This window comes from Vidua macroura, chromosome 2 (assembly GCF_024509145.1).
Source record: "Vidua macroura isolate BioBank_ID:100142 chromosome 2, ASM2450914v1, whole genome shotgun sequence".
Lineage (NCBI taxonomy): Eukaryota > Metazoa > Chordata > Aves > Passeriformes > Viduidae > Vidua > Vidua macroura.
Genome location: NC_071572.1, coordinates 86892496 through 86909524, shown reverse-complemented (window position 1 = coordinate 86909524; position 17029 = coordinate 86892496). Strand labels below are relative to the sequence as shown.

Genomic DNA, 17029 nt, shown 5'->3' with positions numbered 1-17029 from the left:
TAGCCCTCTGACTGACAGAGCAGGCGGGCACCTGTGGCTGCTGCTGCTGCAGGGACTTGGGTGACCACCAGAAAGTGCACAAGTGCTTGCAGCTGCTCAGGTTGGGCAGCTTGCCTTAAATAATATTTTATCAGGTCTCTAAATTATTTACCCATCACATAAAACGCAATGCGTATGCTTACTGTATACTAAGCACATGCAAGTGCCTCTTATTGCTATTTTAACATGGTAGCAAATACTGTCATGTTTCAGGAGCACAGAAATCAGTCATTTGAGCACTCAGGCAGTTGCTTGCAGCTCAGTATATTTAGTGGCCCACGAACTTGTCCACCATTTGTAATATTTAGTCTGATGTTTTGGAGTGGAGAACAGGGGACAGTTGTCTTTGTGTTGCCAGCTGTGCTCCTGTCAATTTGCAAGCACCCTCTGTAACCAGAATCAGCAGAAACTGATTCTTCATACTCTTTTTCAGGTATGACTTTGTGGAAGTGGAAGATGTGTCAGAGACCAGCACAGTTATTCGAGGACGGTGGTGTGGACACAGGGAAGTACCTCCAAGAATAACATCAAGGACAAATCACATTAAGATAACCTTCAAATCCGATGACTACTTTGTGGCTAAACCTGGATTCAAGATATGTTACTCTCTTGTGGTAAGTCTCCTAGGGCTAACAGGAGTAAGAGACAGCTTGCAGTGTAAAAGAGCATCCGTTCTTGAAGACTGAATGGTGTAGCTAAACGTGGGATCAAAACACTAAATGACTGAAAGTAATTTTATTCCAGCAACTGCATTAATGCAGATCAAAGTATTTTTGACATGGTGTCATTAAATATAAAAGAAAGTCAAGTTCAGTTCAAGATTTACTCTAATAACATGTTTCAGAAGCACTAACACTTTCCACACTAAAGCTGCACTGCCACTGCCTTGAGAGATGCTGCAGAAATAGCAAAGAAATGGCTGCTCTGTGAACCCCTTTTTCATATTCATTTGAGGTCAAATAAAAATACCTTGAGGGGTTATGGCTGTGATTCTCAGATAAAGAGTAGTTTATCATGTATTCAGTAGAAGTCTGCATTCAAGACAGTGTGCTAAGGCTCAGACTATATTTTTAATCAGATATCAACATACCTCTCTATATGCAGAAGCATTAGTAGTGTATCATGTACTGTTTCAGTGAGATGAAAATCTCATCTTTTTTTTTTTTGTTCTAATTTTGGTTTTGCTTTTAGGGAGCAGGAATGCTGAGTATACTTAAGTAGATTTTGATACGAATATGTATTCCTTTGTATTGCCCTGTTTAATATTATAATGCTTTTGGTGCAGTGTAGCTCGAAAGAGGCAGATTTTGCAAACACTCAGGAAATGGTAAGCAATAATTTATTATACTGTCATCATTATATTTTCCTATCCATCACACTTCTTGTTCCCTTTTTATTTAATCCACTGTCCTTTAACAAGAATAAGAAAGCCTGGGATAGCAATAATGTTGTAACAGGAAAGATTCATTGTTTGAGTCATTTCACTTCCACCTCTTTGCATGCATGTATGCCTGTATGTGCTAAAAAGAGTCCATAAACAGCACATTGTCAAGACAGAGCAAAGCTATAAAAATTTTGCTTCCTTGCATTTAAATTGTTAGGCTTCTAGTGGAGTAAGACATTAAATTGTAAGTACATCCTGAGCTCTAATTTGAAGATAATATACTAAAACTCAAATTCAGGCAGAACAGTCTGTGAAAGACCACTGGGCATAAAAATGAGAGTGAAGAAGCAGCCTTTCTTTATACTGTTTTCAGCACAGCCACAGAAACTCTGCTGCATTTAGCAAGTTTTGTTCCAGAGAATATACAGATAGTCTGATAGTATTAGGCTTTCCAAAAATTAATGTTATCACTCATAAGACACAGGACTCTCTGCACTAGAAAGCTCAGAAAAGGCTCCTGTATTTATCTCATTTCAAAACTATGACTAAACAGAGAATTTGCAATCTAGCATATCTATTTACAAGAATAATCTCTAAGTACACCCTCTGAATGAAATACTACTTTATTTCAGAGAAGAGCCCTGTACAGGTGATTGGTGGTATTAGTGAGATGGGGGGTGATTTGTATTTAGCTGGTCTTCAGATTCCGAACCATCCCACCTAAAAGTGCAGGATTAATTCTGAGCATAGTCAGCCCTTATTCCATAGCCCCCACAGTCACCTAGAGTGCAGTTCATAGATATCCTGAGCACTGCTGACCCCTGAAGGTTGGACTTGCTGTGTGTTTCTAGTCAGTAAACCAGGGAGCATTAATGAAGCATGCAAAAACATATGGTATTTTCTATGAGATTAAATTAAGGACCTTTACATTGCCTTTTTTGCTTCCCTTTGTAACCTTCTCCAACAAAGGGCTACTTCTGGGGCATTTCTTGAAACATGGTGCAAAGTTCTTATGTGCAAATTTCTTAATTCCCTTGCTTTTTCTAATATTTGGAGTTTGGATCTGCATGGTAGTTGTTTATTTGTATACCAGACTCTGATAATTTTCCAGAGAAAATAAAGCAAGTGATTTGGAATTTATTGATCAGCTCCATCTTCTGTGCATCATGCCAGAATGACTGGGTGAATTTCTCAGTTACTCATGCAGGCAAGCAGCCTTGCAGCCTGACTCTTTGGCCTCTCATTAATAAATCTTCAAGGAAGTCAGTGAAGTTCACTATATTTGATGCAGATCAAGCTTTTACTTAGGTCAGCACTCTACATGAGGCACAAATAAGACACCAGAGATTTTTCTTAGCAGAAAAATCCTTCACTATCTTTGTATATTTGTTTTTCTATTAACTGCACATTTCAGTACCATTTAGAGAAACAAAAGGGGATTATTTTTCTAGAGAAGACATAAATTAGACTTGTATCACTTGTATCACATTTGCCTTTGTGAAACAAGGTATAGAAAGTAAACACCCCATGTAGGATGAAAGGGTTCGATGGGATCAGAACTCAGACTGATTCTGGAAAATTAGACCAAAAAGATACAAGAATGGTCTTTAACAGTATAAGGTTGAAAACTATAAGGATATGTGGGAATATTTAACTGTCCCAATATAAGATAAGGGACAAGGGACAGGGGAGAAAAATCTATGCAATAAAGTCTGACCATCTAATTAACAGCATTTAGCAACTTTTGCTTGCCAAGGCTGTCTCCCACCTCCTTCTTCCTCCTCTTCCCTCATCTTCTGTGTTTTGGCACCTCTGCCTCTGCTCTCCCCTCTGTGGGTCTGAGGGACTCAGAAGGCTGGAAGGGAAGTGGTGATGGTGGTCTTGAAGGCACGGGACAGGTCCAGCGTGCTGCTGCCTGCTGCCTGTCCCAGATCTGCTCTTCCCTCACAAAGCAGTAGCACTTCCTGTAGTGGGAGCTCCAGAGTGGACCTGACTCCAGGAGTTTGTTAGTGAATTGAGTGTGTCCCACTTCCCACAGCTGACCTCAAGTTGCCTAAGAGTCAAAAGTGTCCTAACCTCTGTGGAAAAAGTCCCTCCTCCTGTGTGCTGGTTGCCGGAGGAGGTAGGTGTGCACAGCTGGAGGCTGGTCTCTACACTTGACGCTTCGTGTTCAAAGTCCCCAGCTGTAGCTGTGCAGTTTGTTGGCTTAGACTGGGTATCCACATAGAGAATTACTTCCCTTGAAGATCTTTAAAAATTGCCTTTTTCTTTAAAGTTCACAGATCTAGAGCAAAAATGGTCTGGAGCAAGACCTAGATAGCGATTACGCATGAGCCTCGTGTGATTGCAAATTTGTTTGAAACTCCTCCCTACCATTATCGCTTAAAACCATTATTTCTTAATATTTTTTAATCCTTTTCTTGAGTTGCCTTAGAAATATTAAATTGTATTATAGAAGGAACTGAGGTATTCTAGGGTGGTGGTTTTTTGGCTTGTTTTTGTTTGTTTTGAGGGGGGTGGGTTTGGATTTTTTAAGTTTTTTTTGTTACGTTATTTTTACGCTAAGGACATAATCATTCACAATACACAGTGTAGAAATCCATGAAGCAGAGGAGGATAAATTTATATAATCCCCTTTTTCCTTCTGAAGTTCTTTCAATGTCATAATTCTGGAAAGGGATGTTAACAAGATTCGGTCCCATGTTTTACAACTTCATTTGCATGGACATTTAGTGAAATAGTCTTGGAACTCATTCAGGAACATGTTTCAGCAATAAAGGTGAATGTTTGGAATTAAAATTCCCAACTCTGCATCTAATTTCATTTTAATGAGACAGCTAGAAAATGATGGATTCCATTTGCTAATTACAAACATTATTTTAAGTTTATTGTCAAAGGCACATATTTGTTGTACATTTATAACAATAAATTCCTATTGCTGTACTAATTGTTTGGTTAATCCTAAATTAAATCCGTACTTTGGAATTTTGACTAAAATCATTATTGGAAACAAGGGCTACCAAAAAAACTAGGAATATATGTATATGTATTTTCTATAAACATGCATGTTTATAGAGGTGTAAGGTTACATATACCTCTTTTTTAACACATATACTTGTGGACATGTGGTATTAAACAGGAGAACATAAGAGCATTTGTCCCAAGATAAGCTTATGCATCAAAATATGTATCAGTGTGTTAAATCCTAATTAGTTTTGGCTTGTTTAAAAATGAAGTTTTTTGGATAAGAGAGCCATAAAAATTAATGCAATGGAGGAGGGAGGAACTTTGAGTTTATGTGAAATTTTACAGGGAATAGCTTTCTGCTAAACACCCTGTATATAGGTGACCACACCTATGATCGAAAAGAGAGCATTAGTCACAAACAGGGGTAAGACACCTGTTTCAATCACTTCCATACAAAGAATATTGACCAAAGTTTGCTCAAGCTCTAGGCTTAAACTGTTTAATACTTGCCTATTAAGTTCAGAAGAAAACAAACAAAATTGGAAGAGCAATCAGAAAATGAAAATGGGAAAAAGAAAAAGAAGTTGATCCTGATACTTGTACTCACTACTATCACTCTGAATTAAGCGACGGGTTCCCTGTATTTTACTACACTTGTCTGCACAAGTAGTGCAGCAGCAGGCTTAAGGGTTTTTTTAAATAAGTCAATAAATAAATGCCCTTAAGAGTTAATATGATCATAAAAAGACTCACCAGTGGGAATGCAGATCCATACAGATCATAAGTAATGATTAATTCTAAGCTGAAGCCAGTCTGGGAGGTGCACGAGTCTGCTACTGTACTTCAGCTTGTCACTTCTTTCATAGAATGGACAGATAATTCATTTCTGTATCCAGGACAATTCTGCCTAAAACTCCATGTAATGTATCTCATGTGACAACAGGAGTGATACTGGTGCATCTGTACCTTCCCTGCTATTAGATAATCCACAGAAGGAATCCCAGTAAATTGCTGGGCGTACAGAAGAAAGAGAATGGGGTGGAGTGGGATGTCTTGGTTAATAAAGTGGTTGAACATGAAATAGGTTTCACAATGAAGAAAGAAGAACTTAACTGTGACCTTTTATCAATTCTTCTGCTACTTTCTCTGATTTCAGTTTTGGTTGCCTGTCTATGCTAGACAGCAAAGACTTTTTATAAATACAACCCATGTGTAAAACACATAACAATCTATATGATGAAACTTCTATTTTCTTAAGTTTTGACAGAAAACTATTTTCTGTGTTTTGCTCAAGGCATACTATCCTCATAAAATTATCTCCCAGAGGCTCATCTTTCAGGAGAGAAGTAATTAAGTCCTAGGGTCTAATTTAGATAAGGCTTGCTCAAAATCTTTAACATTACTTCTCCAAGTTCACATAAGCAGGGAATTTAAGAGATTATCTATGCACAATTTTTTTTCTGTTTGTTTGGTTGGGGTTTTTTTTGTTTGTTTTTTTTTGTTTTGTTTTTGTTTTTGTTGGTTTTTTTTGTTGTTTTTGCTTTGGAAGATGCAAAATTTTTTAACACCAACATAAGATGACAGCACATTAAAAAGAGATACTACTTCTTGGTGCATCTTGGGACATGGAATATATCAAAGTAATTTTGTATGGGGGGGAGGAGGAGGAATGCTTTCCATTTAATAAAGGTTTCTGAGACTCCAGCAATCCTCAGGCTGCTGCTTAATTCACAAGACCTAACCTGTCCTTCAGCAAAGTTTGATGAAGAAATGAAGGTGACATGGTAGAAAAGCAAAGCAGTGTGGTAGGCAGAAAAATTCTGGTTCTCCCAGCACTCAGAGCAGAACCAAAGATAGTGAAAGATACATAAAAAAGCAAAAGTGGCAGTCACATAGCTTGGTAATAAGGAAAGGGTATTCTTGGATTCAGAAGATATGTCTGGATGGTCAGTTTCACAGGCAGCATTGGCTGCTCCAGGTACAGTCAAAGTTTCTAATTAAAAGATTTGTGCTGACATTTGCATCAAATCAAGAGCTTTTCTGCCTTCAGCATCCTGTCACACCTTCCAAAACCCTAAACCTTTACTGACTAACTCTGAAGTCTTGTCCACCCAATCTCTTTCTCTCCAGAGTGGAAAAACTTGCAGGTTTTCAAGTCTGAGATGCACCAGCTGAATGCAGCACATGAATCACAGCTCTGCAGCCAGAGCAGCCAAACCTGGCATGACCCAGTGCTTCACAGTCGGTTGTCCCAGACTGCATTGTCCCCCAGTGTTCCCTAGGCTGTGGTTCTAACGTGGTCCTTCTCTTGGCAGGTCTCCTGAAGGTCTGATGCCCCTTCCATCTTTACTTTTGTCTCAGACACTAAAATTGGTCCCAATCCTTCTGCTATGTGACTCTGTAAATTTTAAACTTTGTTAGGAGTCTCTCTGTTTTGTATCTTAATTTTTAAAGCCATTCAAAATTCAGAGGTTTCGGGGAGAAGAGGAATCACCTACCAGCTTAGCATTAGAGGATGCTACAAGTGCTAGAGGGAAGGACTGATTTAGGATCATCCAGGAATTGCAATGAAACAGTGGCAGCAGCAAAGACAAAGGAGGACAGTAAAATACAGTCCAAGTTTAGAAATAAAGTTTTTGTGGATAAGGCAAACATACATAGTAGAAGAGTCAAGTCCACAGAGAGAGAGAAGGCAGCAGAAACACCAAAATGCCATGGTGGGAAAGGTTGGTGAAGCCCCCGACAAGCAAATATACTTGAAAACTAAAGGAAAAATTACAAAACCGGAGGACAGAGAGGCTGTGACTAACAGTATCAAACTTGGCAAGCACACCATGAAAGAAGGAGCCTTCCCTCTTTACTAGGAAGGTGTCCACATGGTACTTCTTCATTTCAGTCACATGAATGCAGTTTCACTTGGACTCAAAAGGGTGAATGGCAATAAAGGAAACATTTTTAACAAGGCAATGAAGAGAAGGAAGGATTTGCATAACCCAGAAGAGTCATGGTGGCATGGTTCAGAAGGAAAAGAGGAAAATGAATGGGAGATATTAAGGAGGCAGTATACTTGAAGTAAGAAAGACTGTGTCCAGGAAAGGAGGGAGGGCGGGTATGGATCAGGTAGAAAGCAAGACAGAAGTAAGACCATTTCACTAGATCAGCTTCTTTTAGCAAAACTTCTGGCTGTGAGCTTGAGGATTGGGTTTGAATATATATCAAAAGTGAAAAGAGTCAACGGGCAATATGAATGAGGAATTGAGTTAAGGCCAGGGAAATACAGACCTTCTTGCAAGGAAGATAGCAGAACCAGAAGCAGTGGGACCATATAAACACACAGAAGCTCCTGGAAGCTGTTTTAATCAGAAAGGAAAATAGATCTTAATGCCTGTGTTTTCTCAGCTGCAGGCATGTGTGCCTGGCAGTTTTGTTGTTTGAACAGCATGAGGGAGAACTGGCCATTTGCTCTCCTCTGTCCTTGATTTGTTGACAGCTCAGTTAAAGTGTGGCTTCTTTGCAGGATGTTGTCATTGATCTGTCTTAACATAGCGGTAGTCCTGTTAATAACCAATTCCTGCTGAAAATGCTACATCTTAACCCCAGTCATGTGCTATTCACTGGATGAGAATGCACCAAGCTCGTGGTGGTGGCCAAGAACAAGGAAATGCAGCACCTTGCACCTCCAAAGGACTGTACAAACACAAATGTGTTATTTTCAAATCCAGTATCCTGTCTCAAATAATTGATTCTAACAAGACTTAGAGGCATTGCTCATTTAGGACACCTTTAGATTTTGAAAAACTGCATTTCCTGCAGTCAGAACTTACCTGTTTAAAGAATTCCTGACAAAATTAGTGACCCAGTAGAAATTTCCACTTTTCCAAGGTAAGTTAAAGTTACAAAACACACCAACAGGAAAAGATCATCATGTGCAGTACAAGGGGGTTACTTACCCATGTTAGACAAAAATAATCAGAGACTCAAAAGCCTCATTCAGTATGAAGATGATTTCCTGCAAAATACAGCAGAAGCAAATTGGAAAATGCAAATTGCAAGAAGCACACATTCATATTAGCAATGAGATCATAGAATGTAAGAATAGCAGGTAAGAGCCACAGGAATGTTGCAGTTGTTGGGAAGTGTGTAATACTGGCAGAATAGTGACTTCAGTATTTTAATTGAATGAAGGGAGCCATGGTATCATAGCAACTGGCCATGATCTTGCCACTGTATTTAACTAAGTGAGGGCATGTGTGAAGACTCACAGTAAATTGTCTGGCCTGTTAGATTTCGTGCTGTTGTGGTTTAAGCCTGGATGGAAATTAAGCACCACACAGCTGCTCACTCACTCCCCTCCTCTCTCCACCCTGCCACCCTGGTGGAATGGGGAGGAGGATTGAAGTAAAACTTGTATGTTGAGATAGGAACAGTTTAATACTTGAAAATAAAGTAAAATACAGTAATAATGATGACAACAAACAGTAAACAAAAAGTGATGTTCTGTGGTGTGAAATATCCCTTTGATCAGTTCAGGTCAGCTGTCCCAGCTCCCTCCTCACTGGCAAAGCATGAGACTAGGAGAGAAAAAAAGGAGTTTTTGACTTAGGATAAACATGACTTAGCAAAATCTAAATCTGTGTGTTTTCAACACCACTGTCTTTCCAAATCCGCACTGTAACAGCTACTGAGAAGAAATTAATTCCAGCGTAGCTGAAACCAGGACACATGCCTATATTGCTTCCTGGTTCATAGTCACATTTTAGTCATAATATACCTGGATACATAAAATTCAATATGCAAGCTAATCTTTTCCTTGTTCTTCAAATGTCAGTTGCAGTCAAGCAATCTCTGTTAAACAAAAATGCAGAGTACAAGAAAAGCAGATTTCCAGTGAGCCAGAGTTTGTGATACTGGTTGTGGCAAAATTGTTCTATTGGACACGTAAGAAATTAAGCCAATTCCCACACTTGAGAAAGTCTTATGTAGTTGTTTTAATTAGGGAAACAAATCAATTATTCCTAGTAGTTTGGAAATCCTTAGAATGAATTTTGGTTAGAAAATGGAAGGAAAATATTCAAGGTATTTTTTATAAAAACTGCTCTGGGTAAATCAGTCAGCTTTAAAAAATATTTAATACTTAAGACTTTTCTAGAGCTTTCCACTGTTAAAATCTATAATTCTACTTACAGGTGTGTTGGACAGCTTTCTTGTGGTATCTATAAAGCAATATTTTTAATTAACATTAAATATGTGTAGGTAGCAGAAAGTTAGGATGGATCCAGCACCAAAATCATAGTGCATAAAATGGAGGGGTACATTTTATGTGCCATAATGAGCATAACCTGGGAGAGGGCAAAGACCACTCTGTTCCCTGACTTTGCTTCCCATGTCTGTGCAAACAGACATTGTATCTGCACTAAAGAGGAGGGTTAAATCCAACCATTCTCCCCCGTTAACTAACCCTAAACAGCACATCAGTGTGCATGAACATGAGATGAGTTTACACTGTCAGACTTTTTTAACAGCACTCATTATTAACCTGTCGATCACATTAGCTGTTTGTTTGAAAAGTGGGACTGTTTTAGACTGTTGACTTGTGGATGTAATGCTGTCTCTGTAAATCCATCTTCTGTCCTTCACTTCCACTTCAGCAACAGCTGAAGAATTTTGGCATGTGAAATGATCATAACATATGAAGAACTTATTTTGATTTGGTGAATCTGGAGGCTTAGATCCTGTTAGTTAAAATGGAAGATTTTTTGGGAGAAGAGAGGTGCTATGCTTGATTCTGTAAAAAGTTTCATTCTATTGCAATGCTGCAAAGAGGTGTTAATTAACTCATCCTGGTTCTTCAACGTGGCAACACTAGTCTGACCTACTGCCGTGGCCACAAGGGAAGAGGAAATGGCCTGTTCTTCCCAAGCCCTGTTCCTGTTGAGTCTAGAGCCTCCGCTCTAGATTTTCTACAGAAGATGAAGGTGCACAGCTTAATTTAAGTGTACCAACTGTTTTGGAAAAGAGTAGGAAGTCAGTCTGCTTCCTCTGGAAGTCTGTCAGAAGCAGATACCAAAAGTGGTATGGTGCACTGAAACATGCTAGACCTCCAACTGCACTGAGGAACTTGTGAAAATCCATCACAGCAGGTGTTGGTTGCAAGTTGTCTTTTAAATCAAAACAAGGATTGCATGTCTTCACAGCCTTGTGTAGAGAGAGGCTCAAAGGCACAACTTCATGTTCTCTGCTCCTCCAATACTATTTATTTGACTGTGTGTCAGCACCTTGCAAAGCCTGGCAGTACAATCCTGCTCTACTGTTCTAGCTGAGTTTGGGTTGCAGAGTCTGTTTCAACCTTAGCACTGTTCAATGTGTTTTTGTCACTCTTGGCAAGCCAGGGAACACAATGCATTGTGTATAATGGGCGTTTAATTGCTTACATAATAAATCTTTGCCTTGTTTGTTGCAGCAGCTGTAACTGCTGTAAACTACTTACATCTTTGGATCAGATGATACTGATTGTTTTAAGATTACAGAATCTAAATTTAGGCGCTTTTTTTTTTCCCCAGAAATGTCTAATGCAGACAAACCTAGAATTCTAATGTGAGGTTATTCAGTCAACTTTCCTTCAGGACAAGAATTTTCTGTATTGTAAATTCATTGCTTGATCATCTAGTATAATTTTTAAATGTAACAAGCACATACAGAACATTTAACCATGGACTAATAAATCACTGTAGCAAAGACATTTTTTCTTTTATAATAAGTTTTCATTTCCTTTTTTTTTTAATGCCATGCCATTGCCTGCAATTATATCTCTTACTGATTTATGATAAAGAAGTCTATTCATTTTGTTGTGGGTGTATATCTCTCTTAGATATTTGCACTATGCTTTCATGCTTCTTTGCTTTTTGCTTAGTCAAGCAATGATGTCCCTATTTAGCTTTTAATCTTATCTAAAAGCTCAGGCTATTTAATCCCCTCAGAGTTTTTGACGTTCTTATCAGAACTGCCCCAGATTTTCCTAACTTTTTACCATGTCTCTACAGTAGTGAACGGAACTGGGTCTGGTGGTTCAGGCATCACCAGGGCTGTGTTATGGGTGGTGTTGTTGTCAATAATCATTTTGGCATCAGTGTCACCTGCCAGGTTACCCTTTTTAGGCAGGTCTGCATGACAGGTGCCAGCCTGTCTACCTTAACACTGGGAATGTGTCCTTTAATGGGTTTTATCTTGTCAGCTCAGTCTGTCTTTGGGCTCCCAGGTTTCCTATGCACCTCCTTCCTTTCAGCACGTAATCTAGAAACACATTCAGTTGCATCTTTCCACAGCAAACTTGCCTTGTGTTGGATTATGATACCCATGCAGTGATTTTTGCATGTCTTCAGTGAAGATGGTTGTACCTGAAGTTGTATTTTCCATGGGTTTGGATGTAGCATCATGACCTCAGGGAGGGTGCTGGCTTCCAGGCCAGGCTCCACCACTGCCCTAGCACCTTCTCACAGCCTGAGACATTCTCACCTCAAATACAGGCACATCAATTGTAAAATACCAGAAAATTAACTTCTAAAAGACACTGCAGAAGCAGGTGGTGTTCCAGCTTCCAGTCTGGGACACTGCCAGCAGGGTGGGCCACGTGGCCAGACCAAGAGTGATGAGCAAAGGGGTTTGTCTGCTGTGCTGTTTTATTTGGATGCTCACTTTTGCTGTGCCTACCAGATTTACCTGGGTCCTCTCTAGTGGAAGAAATTGCATGCCCACAAAATAGAGAACAGCAATCCCGGTCTCCAAACCAGGAAGGTGAAAGAACAAAAATCAGCTTCAGACCACACTGAGCCACTGGCCTGGTGGGTGTAAGAAAGCTTGTCGCTATTCTCATCCCAGCCTTCCTTCTTAGGTGGCAATGATGACTGAAGCACTTGGGATCTCCACACTTCCTTTTAACAATGCTTAGTTTTGTTCTGACTCTCTAGCCTCAGGTACAGGACATCAGAGACACTCCTTCCTCCCTGCTGGGGAAGCTGCTGTGCTCGAAGGCTGCTGCTGTTCTTTGTTCAGCACAGTGGTTCTGGTTTCAATAACCTTCTCACTCTACACCACATTTCCAAAGACAGCGCTGTGTAAATCTGACTTGTGTTTTGTATGCATACATCTTTATTAAATTTACAACCTTTGGTTTTGCCCTGAGCACTTTATCAAGTCCATGCATGTCTTCATAATAAAATAGGTGACAGACATGGCAGTCTTTGGTTTGCCCTTACACATGTATATTTACACGCACATATTTTATTAGTTGCAGGGTTCCTGTCATTTTTAGACTTGATAGGATAAATCTTAGTTGAAAATTTTTGGCTAAATGGCACTGTTATATAAAATAACCCCCTGCATGTTGCTGAGCTTTGTGGTACTGAATTGAACACCTCCTCAAGCCCAGGGCTTGGGTTGTTATCATCATTCTTTGCCTGCAACCTCATCTCTGTTTCAACCCACAGACTGCTCTCCATGTTGAACTGGTTTTGAACATACATGGCATGCCAAAAAAAAAAAAAAAATCCTATCTCTTGTAATAGCAAGAAAATACAGTTCTGTTTTCCTCAATTGTCAGTTTGATAACTAGTCAGAGCTTAATTAGAGAAGATCTAAGCCTGTAACAACTCAGGGTCAGATTTTGCAACTTATCTGTAGGACTGAAAGCTAAAAATAGCTTTTAGATTTGTGGAATTAGTGTATCTTCTTGTTAGATCATTTTCAGCAGAATCAAATAACATCCAATTTTTCTGTGACCTGTAACAACAGGATTTTTTTTTTTAATTTTAATAGTTTTTGTTCAGGAATATAGCTTAATTTTACAAAATGGTGTTTTGTGGCAGATAAAACTTACTTCCCAGGTCCCTTTCCTAACCTGAAGCTTTTTTTTTTAAATAATACTTCTGATCTTGGCAGCTATAAAAATGCTTCCTTTCAATCAATATTTGTGTCCTGATGTATTCCTTAGGTCATGTTTTGTGAAAAACAGTAATAAACTTTTCCTCGGATTGTAGGAATCAGGCTCTATGTTGTCTCATTTTGTGTTCCTGATTCTTGGCACTGTTGTTGTCCAGCCATCAACCATATAAATGAAGCCTAAATGCACACTCTTGAAGGATCAGACCCTCTAATAAGGAAGTCTGTGTATCCAGAATTGTCAGTAGAGGCTTTTCAATGGGATGTATGTAAGTCAAGGCATAGGCACAAGGTTGTTTGCACCCACCACATATTTAGCATGGCTAGTTTGGAACTGGCACAGGCCCCAGGCTGTTTCTAATGTGCAGTTTGTTGTGGCCACTCTGTTTTATGGGGTAATAGTTGTGTCTGAAGACATGAGTCACACCATATCTGGTCAATCTCTACCTCTACCTCATTTTACCACTTAACATAGATGTAGCCCAGAAGTTCTTATATGGAGGTCATCTTTTCTTCCTTTTCTTGTCACTCCTGACAACACTGTGAGTGACACAGTTAACAGCATTTACGAGCCTTGGGATTTGATGTTTGCAGACTTACGCGTAAGTTTGAAAAATAATTTTATCTTTGAGGAAAGAAAAATGAAAATAACAAAAAAACCCTGAAACTTGAGAAAACAGCTTAGACTGTATGAGGCTAGTTTTTCCACTGATATAGGGTAGGGTAAAAAAAAAAAAAAAAAAACAACTTGGGACTGCAAAAATTTATCATACACCAACATCTGGCCAATAAACTTGAAACAAAAAAAATTCCTGAAAGAACCTGAGCATCATAAGGACAAGTAGTCTGACTGCTCTCTGTGGTTTGTGTTGCATGCTGAAGAGGCCACTAGTGATAGAAATAGTCTGCTGAAAACTTTGCTTTCTCTACTCCCAAGAAATTTGGAAACCTAAACCAAGCACAAAGCAATTGCTGTTTTTTACAGATGAGGTGGAACTTTTGTCTCTGACTGGAAATGAGATCCTATTTCAAAATGTGCTTTGTACTTACATGTGTGTATTAATCTCTGAGCTGCCTCTCCTCTAAGCAGACGTGGTGTACACAAGGTCTTGTGTGCTTATCTTATGCTGATGGTTAGGAAAGAACCTGAATGTATCGGTCATGTTCTTGTTCAGGCCTTCCACCTCTTTTTGCATATGCATGAGTTTATACAGAAAAATTGGCATTATTAAGCTCTGAAGAGAAAGCAAAAATACTAACTCAGAGAAGATAATGTAACGCAGGAAAAATGGGACACTCTGCTCCCTATACACCTAATTTATCTCTTTCAGAAATATGTGAAAATAAACACTGTGTTTTCCCACCTTAGCAGCAACTTTGTGTGCTGACAGTGCTAGTTCCATGCTGGTTCAGGCACTTTTTCCAGGTGCATTAAGGAATAGATTAAAAGCAAAGACAATGCTTGTAATAGCAGCTGCTGAAATTAGGAGTATTGCATGGGCGCAGGCCTATTGCTGGTGCAGTCCAGGTCTAGTCCTCCTGGACAAAGTGGACAAAGATGGACAAGGTGGCCAGGAGAGCTATGCTAAAAACCAGCAGTAGAAACTAAACAGTCTGTGGGTCTGGTACTTTAAAAGTGCTGTCTGGTGTTCAGGAAATGCTCAAGAGTTTTTACACCATAGAGCAAGGTCTTTCTGCCAGAGTGTGTGAGAGCCCTCTCCAATGTTTTCTCCTCATAAGCCTGCATTGCTGATGGAGATGGGCAACTGAAATGACTGGCCTGTGCAGACCAGCACTGCAAGGCCAGGATGGCAGGGGTTTGGTGTCACCTTGGCATCTCCAATAGATGGGGTATGTAGCTACTTCCTGCAATTTTTATCAATACTGATATCACACCCATGTAATATAAACCTACCTGTGCCTGTTGTCTTGAGAGTACCCATCTTCAGTTTCCAGAAGAGCTGCTGCACCCACAAAAGTTGCTTTTTTCCTGAGCATAACCCTGTTCTGCACCCATAGGAAGGTGGTGAAGATGTCCAAATGCTCACACATCCCTGCCAGCGAGAAGTCCTACCTGTACCCATGCTTCCCTGGGAGGTGGTAGTTTATGGTGGTATCCCCTTGGTGGTGATTTGTGGTAGTGGATGTCCCCTTGGTATGGGGAGAGCATCCCCTTGTGCCTGGGGAAGATCTCTGTGGATGCAGGCATAAGTCACCCTCCATGCTGTGTCACTGTTACATTTCAGATTAATGTCATGGGTTTTTATCTTTGTTCCATTCAGTCTCTTGGCATCAGTTCCTTTCAGAGTCCATGTATGCCATCAAATAGAGTTTATGGCTTGCAGCTTTTCCTCCACTTACATTCTTTAAAGTGAAAGCTTGTTTTTCTTACCTGCCACCGCTTCTGACCTCTGGTAATCCTACCATTTTTCTTTGTATTAAATGATGTTTACAACTTCTTTTTATTTTTTTGCCAGTTCAGTTTTCTGTAACCTTTTCCAGGTCATTAGTATAAAACTGAATTAAACTGTTTGGCTGTATTTTCACTGCTTGAAAATATTTCGCCTATTATAATTTTACAGTCACCCTTAGTCTATTTGGTTATGCTTATGTTTAGTCAGAATTCAAATAAAATGTGTCACACAATAATTGTGGTCCAGTACACACCCTCCTGGTCCTGAGATGATGGTCTCAGTTTTGTGTTTAGAAGGATTTTCAAGGCCATTTTTTGGTAAGGATTTTCAAGGCCATTTTTTTGGTAATATCCCAAAACTGATAACATGGTTTAGTTAGTTTGTTTGCAAAAGGTGCCAAATGTAAGGTGTTCTTTACCTGGTCTTTACTCATAGTTTCACTTACAATTGATATTTGTAAAATTATGCATAAGAGAAATAAGAAGCTTAACTGCTCCTAAAGTACTTGTATTTAGCTATAACAGCAGTGGTGTTTCTGAGGAATAGATCTGGATCTGGAAGTTCAGTTGGAATAGTTTAGAATTTTCCTTAATTTAGCTGTTTGATGATACTCATGTTAAACAAAATCCCCAAAAAGCAGTATCCTGTGCTGTGTGCAGTAAATGGATTGCTTCTGATCACATCAAAAACCTGGAAAAGCTACGAGAAAGATTGGGCTCTACTTCAAAGATTGGGTTTTCTCGCTATTCTTATGATTATTGAACATCTTAGAAAGCTTGGATAGCAGTCCTTTTTTTGTTGTCCTAGAAAATGTAGTGCCTTCCAGTCAAAGCAGGAGGGCGAACAAATTGCTTTGTTTTGCATTATCTATGAAACATAACACATGCTTCTGCTGCATGCTTACTGCAGAATTAAACACCATCCTCTGACAGAGAGCTCAAAAACAAATGGATCCTTCACAAAAAATCAATAGGCTGGGATTGCTGCTAGGATAGCTAATGTCCCTTACTAGTACCCTTCTACATTGTATTTTCAGCTTCAGAATTAAATATGCTTAGCTCCATTAGAGTTTTCTCATTATTATTATTATTGTTTTCCATATTTCTCCCAAATCACGTCTGAAGATATAAGTGTGCATGTCCAAGCACTTAGTAAATCCTCCTAGTAGAAAAATGGAAAACTTGGAATATTAAATAAAATTACACTGTATTTGTTAATGATAATTTTTCTGTGATTATGGACCATGTTTAAATCTATAAAAATGTGTAGAAACCCAAGTGGAAAGAAGTCA

The 17029-nt window shown here is 39.2% G+C and overlaps 1 protein-coding gene across 4 annotated transcripts in view; it reads left to right on the top strand.

The window, feature by feature from the left end:
- The window catches only part of PDGFD (platelet derived growth factor D), a 135836-nt gene that overhangs the window by 81350 nt on the left and 37457 nt on the right, over positions 1–17029 (top strand). For 2 of the 4 annotated variants that reach the window (XM_053971117.1, XM_053971116.1), the window contains exons 3-4: positions 473–653; positions 1325–1366. In XM_053971117.1, coding sequence (XP_053827092.1) covers positions 473–653; positions 1325–1366 — 223 coding nt within the window. The remainder of the gene's footprint in view (positions 1–472; positions 654–1324; positions 1367–17029) is intronic. The other 2 variants (XM_053971119.1, XM_053971118.1) reach the window with 1 other exon arrangement.